This window comes from Dendronephthya gigantea, unplaced genomic scaffold, assembly GCF_004324835.1.
Source record: "Dendronephthya gigantea isolate DGI-Jeju-01 unplaced genomic scaffold, DenGig_1.0 000059F, whole genome shotgun sequence".
Taxonomy (NCBI): domain Eukaryota; kingdom Metazoa; phylum Cnidaria; class Anthozoa; order Malacalcyonacea; family Nephtheidae; genus Dendronephthya; species Dendronephthya gigantea.
The window spans coordinates 995,233-1,014,874 of record NW_021163069.1 but is presented as its reverse complement, the minus strand read 5'-3'; the positions used below and the strand labels follow the sequence as shown (position 1 = coordinate 1,014,874).

Here is a 19,642-nt window from a genome sequence, read left to right as displayed (position 1 = left end):
TCGCTTTGCCGGTTCTTTAAGGAAAAACAGTGCTTTTTGGAACTGGTTTTACTACCTTAGATATCCCGAGATGATATTTTAGAGAAAAAACCATTTAGAAATAAAAAACTCGTTAAAAACGACATATTTTGGCCTCGGACATCATGAATGAGTGAACATCCGGGACTTGGATTTGCCCCCCATTAACGCGCTCCCCAATTTCTCCTCGATGACTCCTCTAGTTTTATTTATAATCTCTATGGGACCGTGGACGTTCAATGGTCATGGTGCTTGTGCGCATGCGTGAAATGCGAACGAGTGTAGACTGGTAATCAACGAACGTTCTGATTGGCTAAGACAGAAAGTTTGTAATTCAATGAGAACGTCAGCAATTTAACTGTCATTTCGTAAACATTTTTGTAAAAGCGTTTCATAAACTTTGTGCAAAGAAAGTAAAACGAGAAGAAACAAGATATATGAAGAATGACAGATAGCAAAGATGAACGTGGATACAGTCAAAACAAAGCCGTGTAAGAGGAATAATTCATAATCTGCAAGCTTATAAATGTTTTCAAAGACAAAGGGTACGTGTTTACTTTGTTTATCTCGTACTTGTTTCGCGGTAAGAATGAGCCGTATTTGTATACTTTTCAGCTTTGTATGCCGTTCATTTGTTAAATTTTCAGCTTTTTCTGCAAACGCATAAACCTGTGAAGGGCTATTACACCTTTGCTTTAACTTCAAAAAGTGTTTTTGAAAGTGTAATTTGAATTTTGGTATCAAAAATACACACTATATTTATAAAGTATACTGAAACTTTTAGCCGCCGGCGTTGACTGCAATTACAGAATAAAATAACATTTGAAGTTTTTTCTTTGTCTGTGAAGATTTTGTACTGTTTTAATCGTTTGAAACTTCGATTTTAAACCGTTACTTAATTGCTGGCATGGTATAATGCAGCAAAATTGAACGGGCAATGTTAACACTAGCTTTGTGATTATTTTTGTATTGAATGATGGAAACTTTAAGACTGATTTGAGTTTTGTGTCATTTCATAATATAAGTTTAGGTCAGGTTAACTCAGGAAATTGTGTACTTGATTTGAAATAGCGAGGGGTTGCTGCATGCATGTATTTCTAGTAAATTTCACTAATGGAATTATAGGCTTATTACTTCAGGCGAGGGGATTTTGCATGCATGTATTTCTAGTATATAGAGTATATAGTCCGGTGACTCGTGTGCGATATTAGCCCACTCATATACCCATGTACTTTAATTGAAAGAGTACTCAAGCAGTATAAGCTAGGGGAATCCCCCCTCTCTGGTTTTATACATCGTAATTCACATGACGTGCTGTAATTCGGGTTTCATATGCCGGGTTTCGCAATTCGCATAACAACGAATTAAAACGCGTTGTGACAAGTGAATTAGGACCAAACATGACGAATTATGTCTATTGCTATCCCTCTTCAGTGTAAAAGAGCAGATATTTAGCTTCCCAATAACAACATTTATCAGTTCATAACAGCAATAATCGGGGATTTTTTAAATGAAAATTGGTGATCGAAATCCAACTTGCCCGATTGATGGCAAAGTTAAACAAATTTAAATTGTTTTTTTCAATTAATTTAATTTATATCTTTACCTTTCTTCTTATTTCGCAACAGCAAACTGCTGTAATTGACCTCTGTTTTCCATATATCCTTATATGGCAACAACTGAGTTCTGCTTGTCATCATCTCTACTTTTCATATTACCTTAAATGGCAACAACTGCATATAGAACTTCCATGGGTTTTCACACGTTTACAGAAAATTGTACGATGTTTATTATTATTATTTAATAAGCTTTCTTCAGTTTTGACTTACGTTGACGAAGTGCAGCGCGTTTACTGTAAAGTACGAATAGATATCGGGGCATAGGAGTTGAAGTTAGGTAGGTTACAACACAGTTAAATTACTTAGATAGGGAACAATTTATGATAAAGCATGATATTCTGGCGGGATTGTTAATCCAGCAATTACGGAAGAAATGCTAGAAAAACTAAGGCATTGCTATGGCTTTTATGTGAAAAAATATAGCTCCTATTACTTAATAACTTCTAGGTTAAAACACTGAAGATTGGTAATAAAAAAGTCCAAATAGATAAATACTATTCGAAATAATAAAATTTAGTGCAGTTGCGCTGTGAGTTCAGTGACAGTGACGACTGTGACGTCAGTTATGGCGAAGCATAAACTACATATATGTGTTATTTGACACGCTTGAATTGCCTGTGCGAATACTTGGCCGATTTTAATTAAGATTGCACCATATTGAAGAGAAAATTGTCGCGATTCACTTATTCAAAAAACAATTGGTTTCTGTCCTTGAATTGGCTGATTTAAACACGCAGGAATATTTCGAACTGAGAAAAGCTCGCGAAATGCGAAGGGAAGGCGATTGATGTCGCGAGCTTTTTTTAACTCAAGCAACACTTCCAAGTGTTTGGATCGGGCCATCTAAACACGGAAGATTCAATCACGAAGGTCGAGCATTTGATTTCAAAACGTTTTTGCCGATTTTCTACGTAAACATTCTTAACATGCACACATAATGATGTATTATTGCATCACTGGCAGCAAGTATTTCAGAATGATGAAAAAGCGATATATATATACATATATATATATATATACATATATACATATATATATATATATATATATATATATATATATATATACAGTAGCGGTATTGGGCACTCTGGATACGCTAATAGAACTCTTCTATTTATATTCATATATATATATATATATATATATATATATATATAATTATATATATATATATATATTTATATATGTATATATATATATATATATATATATATATATATATATATATATATATGACGTTTTGAAGGCTGTCGTTTGGTAGTATTCCGGTCTGTTACGGTCTTTACTCTTTACTTTAGCGTAATTCTTACCCACAATGTTGCCTGGATTATATTACCCATCGGGCTGGATGAGTAATATAATGCCTGCACTGTTAAAAATTTGTTGTTAAAGTAACAAAAAAAAATTGGTTAAAAGTGGATCTGAGGTAAATAATTTTTTTTTGGTTAAGAGTACCAATTGTATTTGGTTAAAATTTATTGGTAGAAACTACCAATTTTGCAAATGTTCATTCCAACCAATAATATATTGCAATTTTCACCTATTAATAATACGTTATTTTAACGAATTTAATATGTCATTTTAACCAAATGAAAATAGTTTATGTGTTAATTGGTTGTTTCTACCAATAAATTACAATGCTAATTCAACCAATTATAAATTGTACCTTGGATGGATCTGAGGTAACGTATTTCTTTTTGTTAAAATGGCCAATTTTAACCTTTTCTAAATTGTTTAAAATAACGTATTGGTCAAAATGACCAATATATACGGATAGCGATTTTTTGCCCAGAATTTGGGCAAAGCGATATTTACTTTGAATAAAAGGCATTCAAGATGCCCTTTAAAAGAACTTAGAGTAGCTGATGGCTTTGCATTTGTAGAAAGCGCATTCCAGGATTGGACATTGTTTTTTCCAAGACAGACCCCGGAGGATATCAGGGAAGCGAAGGAATCAGGGAAAGATTCCTATAAGATATATGCAATATTTATTTAATTCGCATCAACTTTATTCTCAAAACAGACTTTTAAAAAGAATTTTAAACGCAAAACAGACTTTTAAAAAGAATTTTAAACACATGCAGCAGTAGGCCATAACAAATGTCACAAAATGTCTTAATTAATTTCTGACATAAAATTGTCAACCGCAATGGGCAATGAGCTATGTGTTGTATTTAGTTCTAGCACATGCTCCAGGAATGTGAAAATATTCTTGGGTAATCCACCTGGATAGCTGGCATTAAAAACATAGAAACTTGCAAGTAACGTAACAACCGCGTTCAGAATTGCATTCACCGGACCAAATTTGCACACGACCATGCCTTCAGCAGCTAAACACAGCGACTCCACATTTAAAACTGTTCCAGCGGACACCAACCTGGGTGTAGAGCTTTGCTCGATAACTTTCGTAATATTTGTTGCGCCTTCTGTTATCTATAAAATGTATTTAATAATAAATGTCATATATGTATAAAGAGTGTATTGAATAATATAATTACTTGAAAGCAAAACCTTGCCTAGAGAGTATGCCTCAGTCTTTAATGAATTCCTTTACATGTTACTGGGGTGTGTTGTTAAACAACCAAATAAGACACAAACTTACGTCAACAATTTTCCAAAACAATTCACCTATAGCTATGGACTTCGACTTTTTCTCGCCCAATACATGCGGTAGGGACGCGAATATACAACGGTTTTCCATCTCTAAAATATGATTTAGGAACTGTTAATATGAATGCGACTGAAAACCTCTTTCCAATTTTGTGATTGAACTGACCAAGGGGATGGTAAATTAGCCTTCCTCATGATTACGAATATGCTGAAAATTGAAATTTCCCCAAAAATGGCGGATATTCGTCATCGTGAGAATCGCTAAATGGTCTGAAATTATACACCTGCATGATTATAAAACGACCGCAAAGTGTGACTTTGTAGTCACAAGTTTGACGTCGAATGTTGCCGAGAAGGTGATTATAATTATTGTTTAAAAGTGTCGCTATGAAATTATTCACTCATTTTATGTCCGCTGCAATGATTGTACAGGCTCAGGCGATTACGGTCGGAGCAAGTGTTCCTACAACAAGAAGTACAACGAAAAATAATTGTTAATTATTTTATATGTACCTTCTACGTTAGTTGAATCACATTCGTCTAATTCCATGAAAAGAGACTGCATGTCTTTCTTCTTATTATGCTTTAAAGCAGCCAACAACCGAGGCGAATCATTGAAAAAGCCTCCTTCATTTCCTGGGCCACGCGTTCACGCTTTAAAATTCTTCCCAATTCTGCTTTTATCTAAAGAAAGAAAAAAAATATAGCTAATAACAATTAAAGCAACTACGACACTACACTTCCTGTCATTTTGCCACTTATATTTCGAGTATACCTATGCGTACGTGATTTGTTGTTATATTGCTGTTTTCCTACCTCACTGCCATTTCCCCTGGTCAAGGGTGGATAATTCTTCAGAGTTTTCCATACCCTCTCGTTGTCCTCCAGAATAGTTTTTCTCCTTTTAGGAAACGTGCCATCCATCAGTTGTCGAACAAGCATCACATCCTGTTTGTTAGTCTTGCAAAAGGCTTTGAGCTGCGAATGCTGCTCATTGACAGTTTCCTCTGTTTCACCTGCTGGGATCAGTGGAATCTCGGACGATTCCAAAAGCTTTCGTTTTCGACCTGGCTTTCTCTTCTCATAAACTTTTCCAGAAGCTTCAACGTTTCTTTTATGCTGTACCAAAAGTTAATACGTGTACATTATCTGGTGACCAGAAGGATCGTGCAAGGGATTTCCTTTGATGGAGTTAGTGGGCATGTTCTTCCGTTCTATGAATATACTTGTATTTCTTTGCATGCAGATTATTTTTATATGTCCAGTATTATAGCAGGAGTAGAGAAATGGAACCATGGGAAATTATCAGACCTTATACAGTAGTTTTTTACCTCTCGAGCATCCCTTCGCCCCACATTTAAAAGTCTATCCCTTATTTTCTTTGCCCAGAATTGCTACAAACATAAATTAGACACAGTAATAGAACAAGTATTGTAGCACTATATATATATAGATATGACACTTAATAATAAATTTATGCCTGAAAGGGTTCAAAATTGAACTTTTTTGTCTGTATCCAACCTTAGTATGTATGGAATCTAGGATTCATTGCATGCATTTTTGAATTATAGTATTCTAGATTTGTATAATATAGATATTAATTGCACAAGTCCCATAATTCATTTTTTTAAAAAGCAAGTGCAACATAATAAACTCCACTTTTTCAATAATGAGTTATTATGGATGGTATGGTTCTAATTAATATGCTACCAAGCCTGCAAACTATAAACATTCAACTGACTGCACTTTGAATGCATGCAAGAACATTTCTAAACCACATTGCATTTGTTCAGGTTTATCTAGATATGTGCAGTACATATTAACAGATGGGGCTATAATGTGAACCAACTATACCTAGCAAAATATAGCAATTCATGGCAATAACATAGAATCAAAAAGCAAGGTTGTTTACCATCATTGCACATTTTCCACAAATTGATATACCAGTCATATTGCCCGGGCAAAATTCATCCATATTCATATTATCAAAACCATGTATTATGTTATACTTACATGACCAGTTCCAAAGGATCCACTCAAACAAGGGTATTTTTGAATAAGCATTATAGCAACTTGGTTCCTCTCAGCTGCAGTTAATTGACCTGAATGCTGTGCCATAATAGACATACACAATTGTCGATTCAGTGCACTTTTCTGTTCAGGTGTAAGCTGGCCAGCTTTCAGTGCATTTTCCACATTTGGTTCCCACTGCAGTATTTCAAAAAAATTCATTTCATTAGCCTACAATTTAGTTGGATGATTAGCCTAATAACTAATTTAAAATATGGCTCATCTGTCTATATACAATATACATGCACCTCATCCATATAAGACCCGTGTGTACACATACAATACTGCATACAATGATTGCATTAATTAGCAGGTATAACTATTATAGGCCTTGATTGCATTAATTAGCAGGTTTAACTATTATAGGCCTTGAAAAAACTAATTATATGATAACATATTTCATGCCATGCACACATTTCAAGTTTACTACAACATATTTTGAGCAAATATACATGCAAAATATGATCAGTCACTAAATGATCAATAATTAATTGGCCTAGCTAATAACAAATTTTAGTGCTCACAATTAATCTAACTGACTGATCAACATTTTAGTGTGCTTTATATGGAAAAAAATATTATCCTGATGTCATATTAAAAACATATAATTTAGCCACATGCACAATTACCCTGGAAGGAATTTTGAAATTCTTGATCCATGAATGAGGGGAAAGCAAACTTTTTGAGGAATTTGAAGTGGTCTACAATCAGAGTTGAATTAATGCTTATCAGTTATCAGTATTGCATCATGCATGCAGTCAAAAATAAAACACAAATAACCTATTAATTACAATTAAGCATTTACACAAATTTCAATGCAGCCACTGAATTAATTGATGATCATTGATCTGTAAAATGCACTGAAGGTGCATTCAAAAGCATTTATTAACACAGATTATCTCTTAATTGTATATTAGAAACACACATTGGGGAATCACCTTATTGCATGGACTGGTTTCAGTGACCTCTTTACTCGCTTGTATTAGCGTTGCAGGCTGGAAAACATCATAATACTTCAGAAACATTATCAGGTCCCCAGCAATAGACCCATAGTTTCTGTGATGGTGGTGCATGTATATTAATTATACTTTATAAGTTTATCAAATTACTAACCTCAACTGGCTGGTCACAATGAACTGAGTCGAAGATAGACCCAGTTTCTTTCTCAGGTGTAGCCTTATAATGTAAATGTTCAAAATTTATGCAGTTATGGCAATAAAATCATGCAGCATATCACTGATCATTAGTTACAAAATGAGTCAGAGTCTCAGTTAAAAAGCAGGCACAAAAATACCACCCAGAATCACATAGATTTCTATAATTTTAAATGTTAAAACCAACTCATACCATTGTGGTAAAAAGGTACCACACTTGTTGCTCAGCAACCTTAGCTCCAGAAATAAACATATATAAAAGTATAGTCCTCACTACTCACTAGGTTTTAGAATTTAGCGTTTTAGGTGATGTTGTGGCAATTTATCGTCTTAGCTAGGTGATGTTGTTGTTTTGCCCGATTCATGTTCATTTTAACACAAATAAAATAATACGACATTAAAAGAATGTATCTATAGCGTACGTACATTAGACTCACTGGAATACCCTGGAAAAGCTGTGCTCCTATCAACTTTTGCACCATTGGAGTCAAATTCCTAGAATTAAAAAAGAATTCTTTGTTAAAAGAGACATGTGTGTGTTGTACATAATATATATTATCATTCACTGCATACGGCTTCGGGAGATAACGCCATAATAATTCTCAATATCACGCTCAACCTCTTTCAGTAATTATTTACTATATAGCAAACATAATAATAAACATAATATTATAGATAGTATTAAAGACAGATATATAGTAAAAAAATAATATAGAAATATTCCAGCATCATTGAGGTCCAGCTCCCAGTTTGTACTAGTCTTTACTCTTGTAATATCAGTTGCACAAAAAATTAAATATTATATGTATATGTACAACAACAAATACATTTTTAAAAACAGACGAGCTTGGGGTGGTCATGTGACAACTGTCAATCACAATGTAAAAAATAATTCATCTCATTTCAAGCCATTCAAACAGACCCGATCGAGCAAGAATATAAAAATTGTTTTTAGGTTAAAAATGTTTTTAGGTTTTTTATAATCAGTCTCACTTACCATGCCGGTAATCGACGTCCACAAGGCTATGAACTTTTTTCGCGTTTTAAAAGTTGGAATGAACTGTTTTATGTCTCTCAGTTCGAAAGCAAAAAAGTCTTCGCCGTCAATTTTGTTATCTGAATAAAATGATAAAATTAGTGAAAGACGTATATACTGTACATATACATCAATTTGCAACGGCGCATAGCAAACCAGGCATTATAATACGGAATTTTTACAAGGACACACATTGTCTTTAGGTTCAATAATCACTCAGTCTTAGAAATTACAACGTGAAATTACAACGCAAGCATATAAAAAAGAGCATAGCCATGCAAAGCACGGTCCGTCAGTCTCTAGCCTTTTTTAATATATAATATATTCAATAATGTCAAATTTATAATAAAAACAATAATTATTTTAAATAGTCAAATTAAAATTATATTAGACATTTTTGTCCATGAGGCATGATTTTTAACTACACACTTTTTCATTTACAAGGACACATTCGCCTTTTACAAGGACACAAAGTGTGTCAAAAACACGCGTATTATAATGCCTGTAGCAAACCATAGGCAGTAGACACTGCAACTCTCAGTGGAGACGAGTATATAAATTGTAAAACAGCAAACAAAATTCAATTCAAAAAAATGCAAAATGCAATATATTTACCAACAAATTCGTCCACCAAATCTGAAAAACCATTCCGTTCTAAAAACAAAACAACGTCTTCCGCACTAGAAGTCTTTTCTAACGACAAAGACATGTTTTTTTCAAGTAAAAAGCTACGAAGAATCAAGCATGAAACAGCTGTCGCGAAGCGCCGAGAAACAGAGAAAGCAAGACTTCACTTTTAGCGCGAATATCCCATGATGACCCGCGTAAAACCATATAAGGAGTCCGCGCAATTTTACAAGGAGTATTGGCTGGACAATTTGAAAGAGAAGCAAGTTATAGTTTTTTTGAATATTTTTCGAAAAAAATGTAGCGGAAAAATCACTAATAACCGCATAGTTTTATCAAACAGAATATTCGGGAAAGCAATGAATCGTATTCAATGCCAAGTGTGTGGAGATTTTTTCACTGCAGCTATATCTGATATGGTTAGTCATTTAGTTTTGGTCCACCAGAATGACCCTGGTATTCACATTACCTGTGAAGTACCTGGATGTCAATCTACATTTGGCCGTGTTTTTTCCTATAAAAGTCATCTTCGTCGTAGTCATAACACCATTGATCTCAAGAAGCCGATAACACAACTGGTAGATGCTCATGACGATGCAGAAGGATTTGACAATTTTGAGGGAAATGTTGGGGTAAACCCTCAAAATGGAGTTGCAGATGAATCAGCGGAAACGAAACGTATTAACGCCCTCTACCTATTAAAACTCAAGGAAACCAACTTTCTCACACAAACATCGCTAGATACCGTTGTGCAAGGAACAACTGGGATCGTAAAAAGGACAGTCCAAATGTTAAAAAAGGAAGTGGAAAAGAAACTTGAAGCAGGCGGAGTAGATGTTGCTGAAATCGAAGGATTAAGTGACCTATTTGACGAAGATCATCCTTTTTCGAACCCTATGGCCCACGTCGAAACGAAACATCAGCAAACAGCATTTCACAAAACTAATTTTTCATTGGTGGTGAGTGAAAGGTTTTGTGGGAAAGGCGGGTGCATTCCCTCCCTTTGATAGAAAAACGGAGCTGTCCTCCCCTGAGTGTCGGCCCCAGAGGCAAAGTAGATAAAACATGCTTTTGTACGTATTCATTTTCTCACCTAAGGAACCAACTCGAATATTACTTGGTCATGTTTCAAAGAGAAGGAGAGTTGGAACGGGGTACAATGAAGTTTTGGCTAATGAGGAATTTGCTTATGTCCCCTTATTGGAATCTTTAGAACAGTTGCTAAACCAACCATCTGTTCTTATACAGGTAAGTCCTTAACCACAGTCCATACTGTATATGTAATACTATATTTTCATAGTCTATAGTTCATAAAAATTACCCCTAATCCGGGGCGCCGGAACAACGGGGGCAGTCACCCCCACTGCCCTTCAATTTGCCTACCAGGGAGAGAGGGGCAAGCCTTGAGCCTTTTGCTTAATCACCATTTAATCATGATGCCTACTTTCGCATTGAAACTAACCGATGATATTATTGAAAATGTATTCGCATGCTTGTAAATTTAAGTTATCTTCGTGCGGTTGCTATAGTGACATGAATGTGCCCTTTTCTAAAACTCCGCCCCCGCCGCCCTAAACTGCTTCAGGAGCCTCTGTTCCTAATACTAATTAAATAATCTATTTTTCCATGAATTTTCACTACTAGGTTTTAAACGGACATGCAAGCACCGATGGCTACATGAGAGATTTCTGCGATGGCCAGTTATATAGATGCCACCCCTTACTATTAAGAAATCCACAAGCAATTCAAATAATTTTATATTATGATGAATTAGAAATTGTTAATCCACTCGGAAGTAAGACTGGAAAGCACAAACTTGGTAATTACACTCATACAATATTTTCAATTTCCAGTAAACATTCTACACATTAGCATACTGTATAAGAATATTTTGCGAGCATTAGCTGTATCTTTCCCCGCACTTAGTGCCGACTGCTCAATTTGCGTTACTTGTAGGTGCTTTCTACTACACATTGGCCAACATACACCCTGAACACAGGTCCCAGCTTCAGGCAATCCAACTGGTTGCACTTGTTACTGTGCCCCTTGTTAAAAAGTATGGAATAGATGCCATATTGGAGCCGTTTATGAATGATCTGAAGGAACTTGAGAAGGTAACATGCGTTCCAGCAGATAAATTGAATACAAAATACAATTAGACCTCAAGCTGAAAAATCTCCCGTAGGATGAGGGGCATGGATTTAAAATTGATGGCAGAATACAACGACTACAAGGGACAATCGTTTACTGCTGTGGCGATAATCTTGGCTCACAACTTCTAGGTGGGTTTAAAGAAGGGCCTGGCTCATATCGAAAGTGCAGAGAGTGCATGGGAACCCTCGAGTTAATAACTTCACAGGTACGAAAAAACAAACCATTTCTTTAATTACTGTAGCCAGAGATTAGCCACGCGGAAAACGAATTCTTATTATAAATATGAGAGCCCGATGGTGAATGCCAAATTATCAATGTTATATGTTTGGCTCTTATATTTATAATAAGAATTATTTCATTACATTAATTTTGGATGCTTGTACTTGTAAAATTAACTAAAAAGTGTCTATGCCATCTGGATCATCCTAAAAAATTACTCGCTGTATACCAATTGTACGCCATGGTTCTGTTTGTAATAACGTCTTAGGGTTAATATTTTCTGATTATTCAGTTCCTAGAGAAGTACTTTGAGTTACGTTCTAAGGAAGGTCACAACCATCAGTGCGATCAAATAGAGCTTAATCCCGACCTCTCTGTCACATATGGCGTCAAGCGAAAGTCCAAGTTGTGTGACTCGAAATACTACCATGTCATTTGTGGCCTGCCTGGTGATGCTATGCACGACATATTGGAAGGGGTATTGCAGTATGAGTGCAAGGAGATGTTAAAGCACCTGATAAATGGTGAAAAATGTTTCACATTAGAGCAGTTGAATAGTCGAATACAGCTGTTCGACTATGGTTACATGTATGACCGTGACAAGCCCTCACCGATACAGCCACGCACCCTTGCCAGTGACAACAATAGCCTCAAACAAAAAGGTATTGCTCAATCTTTAAAAACAGTTTACATTCTATACAACATGACAAAATAAATGATATCAATAGTATTAAGTGCTTAAGGCAAAACATTGCCAATCAATAAAAAGATTGATTAATGTGTACAGTAATTGATTGAGGCAGACATCTACTGTAACTTTTAACTACTTGAAATAATTAATAAATGAGTGCAGAGAACTGTTATTTCTGCTAAGTTTGTATTGATTAAACCAAATAATTTGCCTATTAATTTTCTGATTGCTTTGATCGAGATTTAATTTGAGTGCTAATTTTTGTCCATATTTATGTTTAGCGAGCCAAATGTATTGCTTGTCCAAATTCTTACCATTGATGGTTGGTGCACTTGTCCCTGATGATAATGAGCACTGGAAGCTTTTCTGCCTGCTCCTAGATATCGTTGATATTGTTTTTGCAAATATCACTTCTGTGAACGCCATTGGTGTATTGGAGGGGCTAATTGAAGAGCATCATTCTACATTTCTTCGAATTTATCCAGGAAGATCAATCATCCCTAAGATGCACTACATGGTTCACTATCCATCCCATATGATGAGGTATATGTACTTTTGTTATATGCTGCAGTTTAAACCTGAAAACAAAGATTAATAATTAATTTCATGAATACTCAATCAAACTACACATGGCAGCAGAAGACACAAACTAGAGGGAGGGTCTCATATTCATACATTCAATGATAGGCAGGAGTGTAAAAACAATCTATTTCTAAGGCAATTAAAAAGACAGAAAATGGATTTAGCATTATAATCATCCCCAATCAATTATGCTCTTCTGCCACCTTCGATAGGAATTTAATAATCAAGTCCAGCAAATTTACACATAAGTTTATAGTTGTAATACTAACAATTTATATAATCTGTTATCTTTCACATGTTAGAAAATGAAATTGGCCTTTATTACAAAAATTCTAATTATATAATTCAGCACTTCTATACACTGTAACTAATAAATTCAAAAAAAAATAAAAAAAAATAATATATATATATATATATATATTATATATATATATATATATATATATATATGTATATATATTCAAAAATACATCATCAAAATACATGTCACATTGCTGTAGATTTGGACCAATGAAAAGAACATGGTGCATGCGATTCGAAGCTAAACATCGGTATTTTAAACGGTTGGCTTCCTTTATTGGAAATTATAAGAATGTGGCGTACACAATGGCAACCCGTCATCAAGGGCAGCAGTGCTACTATTCAAATGTTAATAAAGAAGGAAGTTCATCATTCCTCCAGCGACCAACTTCAATAGGTAATTATACAATCCAATTCATATAGGTGTATAGAAAATGGTTAATTCACTTACATTTTTGCACTTTTATAGGAAGTGGACAAACAGTTGTAGCTCAGAGAACTGATTACTATGCTGATTTGCAAGCTAAAGAGGGAAACATATTGACTGTTGATACTTTTTATGAGTAAGTAAACTGTATTATTATACTAAATAATGAAAGATCTAACCCTTGGCATAATATTTTGCACACATACATAGTATTAATTTTTTCACAGTACTGGGAGAAAAATACATAATGAATATTACTTTTTAACACCCAGCTTTTATATACATACAATACCGCGATAATGATTGAATAATCATTTACCACATGTTTTATAGGTCTCAAAAAGTTACTATCAATGGTAGTGATTACATGGTTGGAGCAATTGTAGTCACTGGTTACTTACATGAGCAGGAGGCACCAGAATTTGGTCTTATTACCAAGATTATATCTCTGCCAAACAAATCCTATTTTCAGTTGAAGAAGTATGTTGCTGTACAGTTCAGTTATCATTTCCATGCCTTTGAAGTAATTGCTGGTGAGGAGCCTCCAACCTTAGTCACCAGTGAAGATCTTTTTATTCACACCCCAATGCATCTAGTTCATCCTATCAGTGCAGAGGGAAGAAATGCTGCTTTTTATGTTGTACCTTACAGCATGACCATTCACACATAACTGATACATATTATATATATGTATATATCTATGTATATATAACCATGTAGATTAAATGGTTATTAAATGGTGTTAGCAAGAACATGCCAAAAAGATTTCTGTGTTGCAAGCTGGACTGTTACAAAATATTCTCCTGCTATATAGTAATGGTATTATATATATATATATACTAGTTATAATAGTTGTGCATGAAGTTATATGTCTTAAAGTTATGTCAAAACATACAGTCATGAAGGTCTGTTCAGTGTTCAGACAGGTACACATTCCAAATTTCTGATCCAATGCTGTTTCTCATTATATACTTTTAGGACATAGTTATAAATTTGATACCATCAAAACCATTATTTACCAGGAATGCATTATGGTGCATGTCTTGATTATATAATATCCTCGTTCGAATACACTCAGTCAAATAGGGAAATGCGTGTCTGCGGCAACAATGTTTCTACAGTACTCAATTAGACTCATGACAAATATTTGGTTCTGTATAGAACACTTCATGGAATAAACATTTGCTAATTTAGTAATTATTGAATCTACACGCACACGTTTTGAAATGTCATTGACACACATTTAACATATGTCCTTCAACCATATTTATAGTTTAAGCGAGTATACAATAAAGTATTAAACAGCTTACTATAAAAGAATAACAAATTCAAAACCACTTACGTTTTAGTTTTTACCCGATGACAATGTCAAAACATGACGATATGAGTCAATGACTTTTCTCCGTATGTCTTGTGTATTTCATATTTCACCTTTATATAACTTTTCGTCGACAAAAATAAACCATTGCGAATTTTTGTGAACATTGATTAATAATTTGGATCGGCAGAGGTTGCTGGAGGTGTGTCTTGTGATATTAAAAATATCACAGAAGTTTGGAAAGTTAAATTCATTTAATCATGAGTTAACTGATAACTGCACTCCTACGCGAATCCGCCATTTTGAATTTTCAAGTAACCAATTGTTAATTGGTCACATTTGTGCCGTCGAATTTATCCCTATATTATCCCTTGTAGCAGATATGCTACACTGGAAAATCAAGGCTCATTTTGCCTTCATTTTGGAATATTTTTTCAACTTTTACACCATTGTAGATAATTTGCTACATGTACTTCTCATTAATATTCATAACACCCTCCATCCCCCCCGGTTGTGAAGTTTTTGTATTAATTAAAAATGGCGGCTCAAGGAGTGGAGGAATTGGCAGAATTCAAGGTAATTCTAAATTTAATTTTAGTATTCAATCGTTATAATTTGTTAATTCTTTGCTAATATTTTCAAATTAGGAACTCTAAAGATCATTTGGGCGGTATTTTTTTCAAAAACCATCTCTTTTAACACTCGAAATTTATAAGTAGAACTCAATGTAGCACATAAGCTACATTGGTCAACACAGAGTAAAATTAATGAGAATGACAAATATTGAATAATCTCATTTTCCTGGCTTTTTTTTTGTAAAAAATTGTAAATAAAAGTTAAATTTGTTTTAAACCTATGACCCCTTTGAATTAGAAACTATAGGTTGTAAATTGGTAACAATATATTGCTACATTTTTGACAAATATCTGAAATATTGCTTCTGTTCTTAGGAACCACATCATTACGATACCATTGAAGAAATTATTGAGGCTGTTACTGGTTCCGATAGTGAGTTAGATGAATTATCCAGTGATGATGAGTCAGATGAAATAAATTATGAACAGTCTCTGCCTAATTATAACAGTATTTATGAAGAATATGAATGTGATGATGCCATTAACGAGGAGCTACTTAGTGATGATGAGCCACTTGCTTCTATTGCAAAGAAGAAAAAAGTATACAATTTTAACAAGCGAAGACGATTTATTCCACCTTCAAATCTTGATTTTGTTGATGCTGCCCTTGAACCCGAGCCAAAGGAGGACACACCCTACAACTACTTCAAGTATTTTGTGACCAATAACATGCTTGAATATTTGGCTGAGGAATCCAATAATTATGCCCACCAGAAAGCAGGAATCACTTTACAAACAAACTCATCTGAAATAGAAACATTCATTGGTCTATATTTCCATATGGGGTTAGTGAAAATGCCAGCAGTCGGTTGCTTTTGGGAGACATATACTCGTTATCACCCAATTGCTGATGTAATGGCAAGGCAGCGATTCCAGAGGATTGCTTCATATTTGCACATAGTTGACAACTTAAAAGTAACAGAGGAAGAAAAAAAAGATAAAGCCTGGAAGATAAGGCGATGGTTTGATGATTTGAATGCAAATTTTTCTGAAGTAAGTCCCTCAGAAAACCAATGTGTTGATGAGATAATGGTTGCCTTCAAAGGAAGATCTATTCTTAAGCAGTACCTTCCAAAGAAGCCCAAAAAATGGGGGTTCAAACTTTGGGCCCGATGCTCATCCACTGGTTTTTTACATGTATTTGACATATATCAAGGCAAAGGCACTGGAATGGATGATAATGATAATGTTCCAGATTGTGGATTGGGTGGAAATGTCGTGTTGAAATTATGTTCAGCTCTTCCATCAGACAGAAACTTCAAGGTTAGTTGTGCCTGTAATTGTAACTCCCTGATATTTTCTGTTTGCTTGATTTTACTCAAAGTAAATAAACCTAGCTTGGGGCGACTGTTATAGCATATTGTAATAAATTGAGATAAATTACATTATAGGTATTTGCTGACAACTTCTTTTCAAATTTCGCTATGGTGAGTGAATTGGAAAAGCGAGGTTTGCATTATGTTGGCACCATCAATAGCAATCGCCTTCATGGAGCTCCACTGAAGTCAGAGAAAGAATTGAAAAAGGAAGGTAGAGGAGCACATGACAGCGTTGTTGAGACAACAAAAAATTTGTCATTAGTTCGTTGGTTTGATAACAAGTGTGTCACTATGATATCGTCCTATATTGGAGCTGAAGAAGTTGATTCTGTGCGAAGATATGATAGGTCAAAAAAGGAGCATGTCAATGTTGAACGTCCATCTCTTATCGGGGTTTACAACAAATCAATGGGTGGAGTTGATCTCATGGACATGTTGTGCACACTTTACAAGTATCAACTTCGAAGCAAGCGATGGTATCTCTATATCTTTTACCACACCCTAACCATTGCTCTGGTGAATGCATGGCTCCTGTACAGAAGAGATTGCAAAGCCTTAGATGTTCGCGTAATGCCCTTGAGGAAATTTCAAGCTATGGTTGCTGCAGCCTTATGCAATGTAAAAAAGTCCCAACGTGGGCGTCGATCACTCGATTGTTTGAGCAAGAAAAAGAAAGAGGTGAACCCAGCACCTGTAACTGATGTTCGGTTTGATGGTGTTGGCCATATGCCCAGCTATGAGGACAAAAGGCAGCGGTGTCGGAATTGTCCAGAGGGATTTGCATTTGTCAAATGTGTGAAGTGCAAGGTTCATTTATGCCTGAACAAAAATCGTAATTGTTTCCTTGCCTATCATAGTAAATAGGAGAACATAGTATATCTCTACCAACTGAGTTAAACCATAGTTAATACCTGACTTTGTATTGAAAGAACAGGGTATTTTAAGATTTACTGGACTGAAAGTTATTCTTATAAGCTGTTATGTTATTAGCCGATGTAGCAAATATGCTACATCATAGAATTTCCTAGAAAAAAGGGTAAAAATAAAATTTTTTTTATTATCTTGTTATTTGGTCCAAGAATAGTGAGGTAACATGAATAAATAATTTTTAGGCCACTATAAAGCACTTTGGATAATATAGGGTTATAACTATTTATTAAATAGTTATAAATTGTTAACCAATAAATAATCCTTTGTAGTAATCAAAAAACAAATGGTTGAATCAACCAATTGCACTTGACCAATAAATTTTAGGTTCGATTAACCAATTTTAATTGGTAGCTAAGAAAAAAATTGGTTATTTTAACAAAAATTTTTAACAGTGTGGAGAGAGTATTTGATACACAACAACGGACAGCATATACTTTGGCAATCTTCGACGTTTTCCGACCCTGTAACTGCTCTCGATTATTGTTTACATTTTTTTTCAAGTACCCATACAACAGGAAATTCTCGACTAGAGCATACACTTCTCGTATGTCAATACAATCCTCATCTATCGCTTGCACTTTGTTTGACTGCAGTATATACATGCTCATATATGATTATTTATAAAGTACGCCACTTAGGCGAAGGCCACGGCCAAGTAGACACAATTTTTATACCGGCACTACTCACGAGTCTTTATACGTGTTTAATACGCAGATCATACAGCGATCCATATATATTTAATAGCTGATGCATTAAATAGTTTATCACGAGGCAATGCAAGCATAGTTTCTTGAAATATAATCCATTGAGACTTGTAAAGACTTTTCCATTATTTTTAAATTTTAAGTCCTCCCAGGCCCTGGGTAACCACAAAACCTTAACTTACGCTATATGTTCCCACGACAGCCATGATTGTGTCTCTCAAGTAATGCTATTAAGTCCCTAGAACACAATCCCTAGAGCACGAGTGTACGCCTAAGCCGGCGTTTTGTTTTAAATTAAATCCGTAAATAACTTGTCTTTCTACGCAATAAAAAAAAAGTTATTTAGGGATTTACCATAAAACAATATAAAAACGTGGGGAGTATAACAATCCGACAATTATATATGAATGCCCGTGAGTCTGAAATACAGTTCCCGTGCATGATTGTTCGCCGTTTGTCGAAATTGCTGGCGGTTATGCTGGCGAGGCTGCATTTGCAACAGCAAAATTAATATAGAACGCTAATCAGTTTATCATAGATTTTATGATTTTAATGCATTGACAAACGTTTTAGATTTAATGTGAAAAAAGACTGTATAGGAATTGTTTATCGTCAGCGAAATTTGGGCTATGCGCGGGGCGAACTGCGTTGGATGTGGCAAGAATGTTATTGACTTGTTGCTATTAACTACAACTGAAGGTCACATGCAGGTCTAGCTTCCTGCACTTTAAAGTAACGAATAGAAAGGGTGCGCGATAACATGTGTGAATTAATTAAAATATTTCCAAAATAATACTCATCGACATCATGCTGTTGTCTTTTGTCGACGACTACAATTAAGTTGTAGGAGAAGTGTGAAAATATTCCAGCGGATACAAAATCATCGTATTACGCCATGAATCATTGCAGGGCTATCAGATTTGAAATAAGGTAGGGTTACGATTAATATTACTAAATGTGAGCGATTATTTCTCGCGCGTGGTTATTGCATGAAACACGACTTGCAAAGACGACAATATTCGCATTGAAAGGATGTGACTAATAGTGTATGTATATGGTAGTAACGCCTAATAATTGTCGATCGCTGTTTGCGATGCATATGTTGTGGCTGCCATCTTTGCCTTATTTCGAGTTCATAGCAGATGCCTGGAAAGTCCAAATCATGCGGCTTGACATGCGGCGACCGAATGGACCAACGCCACATTTTCTGTGACGAGTAATCTACACGA

The 19,642-nt window shown here is 34.9% G+C and overlaps 4 protein-coding genes across 4 annotated transcripts; 2 read left to right on the top strand and 2 right to left on the bottom strand.

Annotated features, from left to right (window-relative positions):
* Window positions 1-3,687: 3,687 nt before the first annotated feature.
* Window positions 3,688-4,843, bottom strand: LOC114530084. Its single transcript, XM_028551671.1, has 3 exons — window positions 4,761-4,843; window positions 4,240-4,340; window positions 3,688-4,070 (listed from the first exon to the last, which is right to left on the bottom strand). Exons 1-3 carry the CDS (start codon window positions 4,810-4,812, stop codon window positions 3,753-3,755), a joined length of 471 nt encoding a protein of 156 aa, XP_028407472.1. The 5' UTR covers window positions 4,813-4,843; the 3' UTR covers window positions 3,688-3,752.
* LOC114530050 lies at window positions 4,833-9,216 on the bottom strand. Its single transcript, XM_028551630.1, has 10 exons — window positions 9,123-9,216; window positions 8,469-8,587; window positions 7,898-7,966; window positions 7,431-7,493; window positions 7,256-7,312; window positions 6,947-7,018; window positions 6,261-6,455; window positions 5,579-5,641; window positions 5,064-5,366; window positions 4,833-4,931 (listed from the first exon to the last, which is right to left on the bottom strand). The coding sequence occupies exons 1-10, from the start codon at window positions 9,214-9,216 to the stop codon at window positions 4,833-4,835; spliced, it is 1,134 nt and encodes a 377-aa protein (XP_028407431.1).
* On the top strand, window positions 9,046-14,177 carry LOC114530049. The gene is made up of 9 exons (XM_028551628.1): window positions 9,046-10,382; window positions 10,779-10,953; window positions 11,091-11,248; window positions 11,320-11,493; window positions 11,800-12,169; window positions 12,480-12,741; window positions 13,281-13,477; window positions 13,565-13,643; window positions 13,841-14,177. Exons 1-9 carry the CDS (start codon window positions 10,200-10,202, stop codon window positions 14,175-14,177), a joined length of 1,935 nt encoding a protein of 644 aa, XP_028407429.1. The 5' UTR covers window positions 9,046-10,199.
* Window positions 14,178-16,117: 1,940 nt separating this feature from the next.
* Window positions 16,118-17,912, top strand: LOC114530071 (piggyBac transposable element-derived protein 2-like). The gene is made up of 2 exons (XM_028551658.1): window positions 16,118-16,723; window positions 16,852-17,912. Exons 1-2 carry the CDS (start codon window positions 16,130-16,132, stop codon window positions 17,641-17,643), a joined length of 1,386 nt encoding a protein of 461 aa, XP_028407459.1. The 5' UTR covers window positions 16,118-16,129; the 3' UTR covers window positions 17,644-17,912.
* Window positions 17,913-19,642: the final 1,730 nt, after the last annotated feature.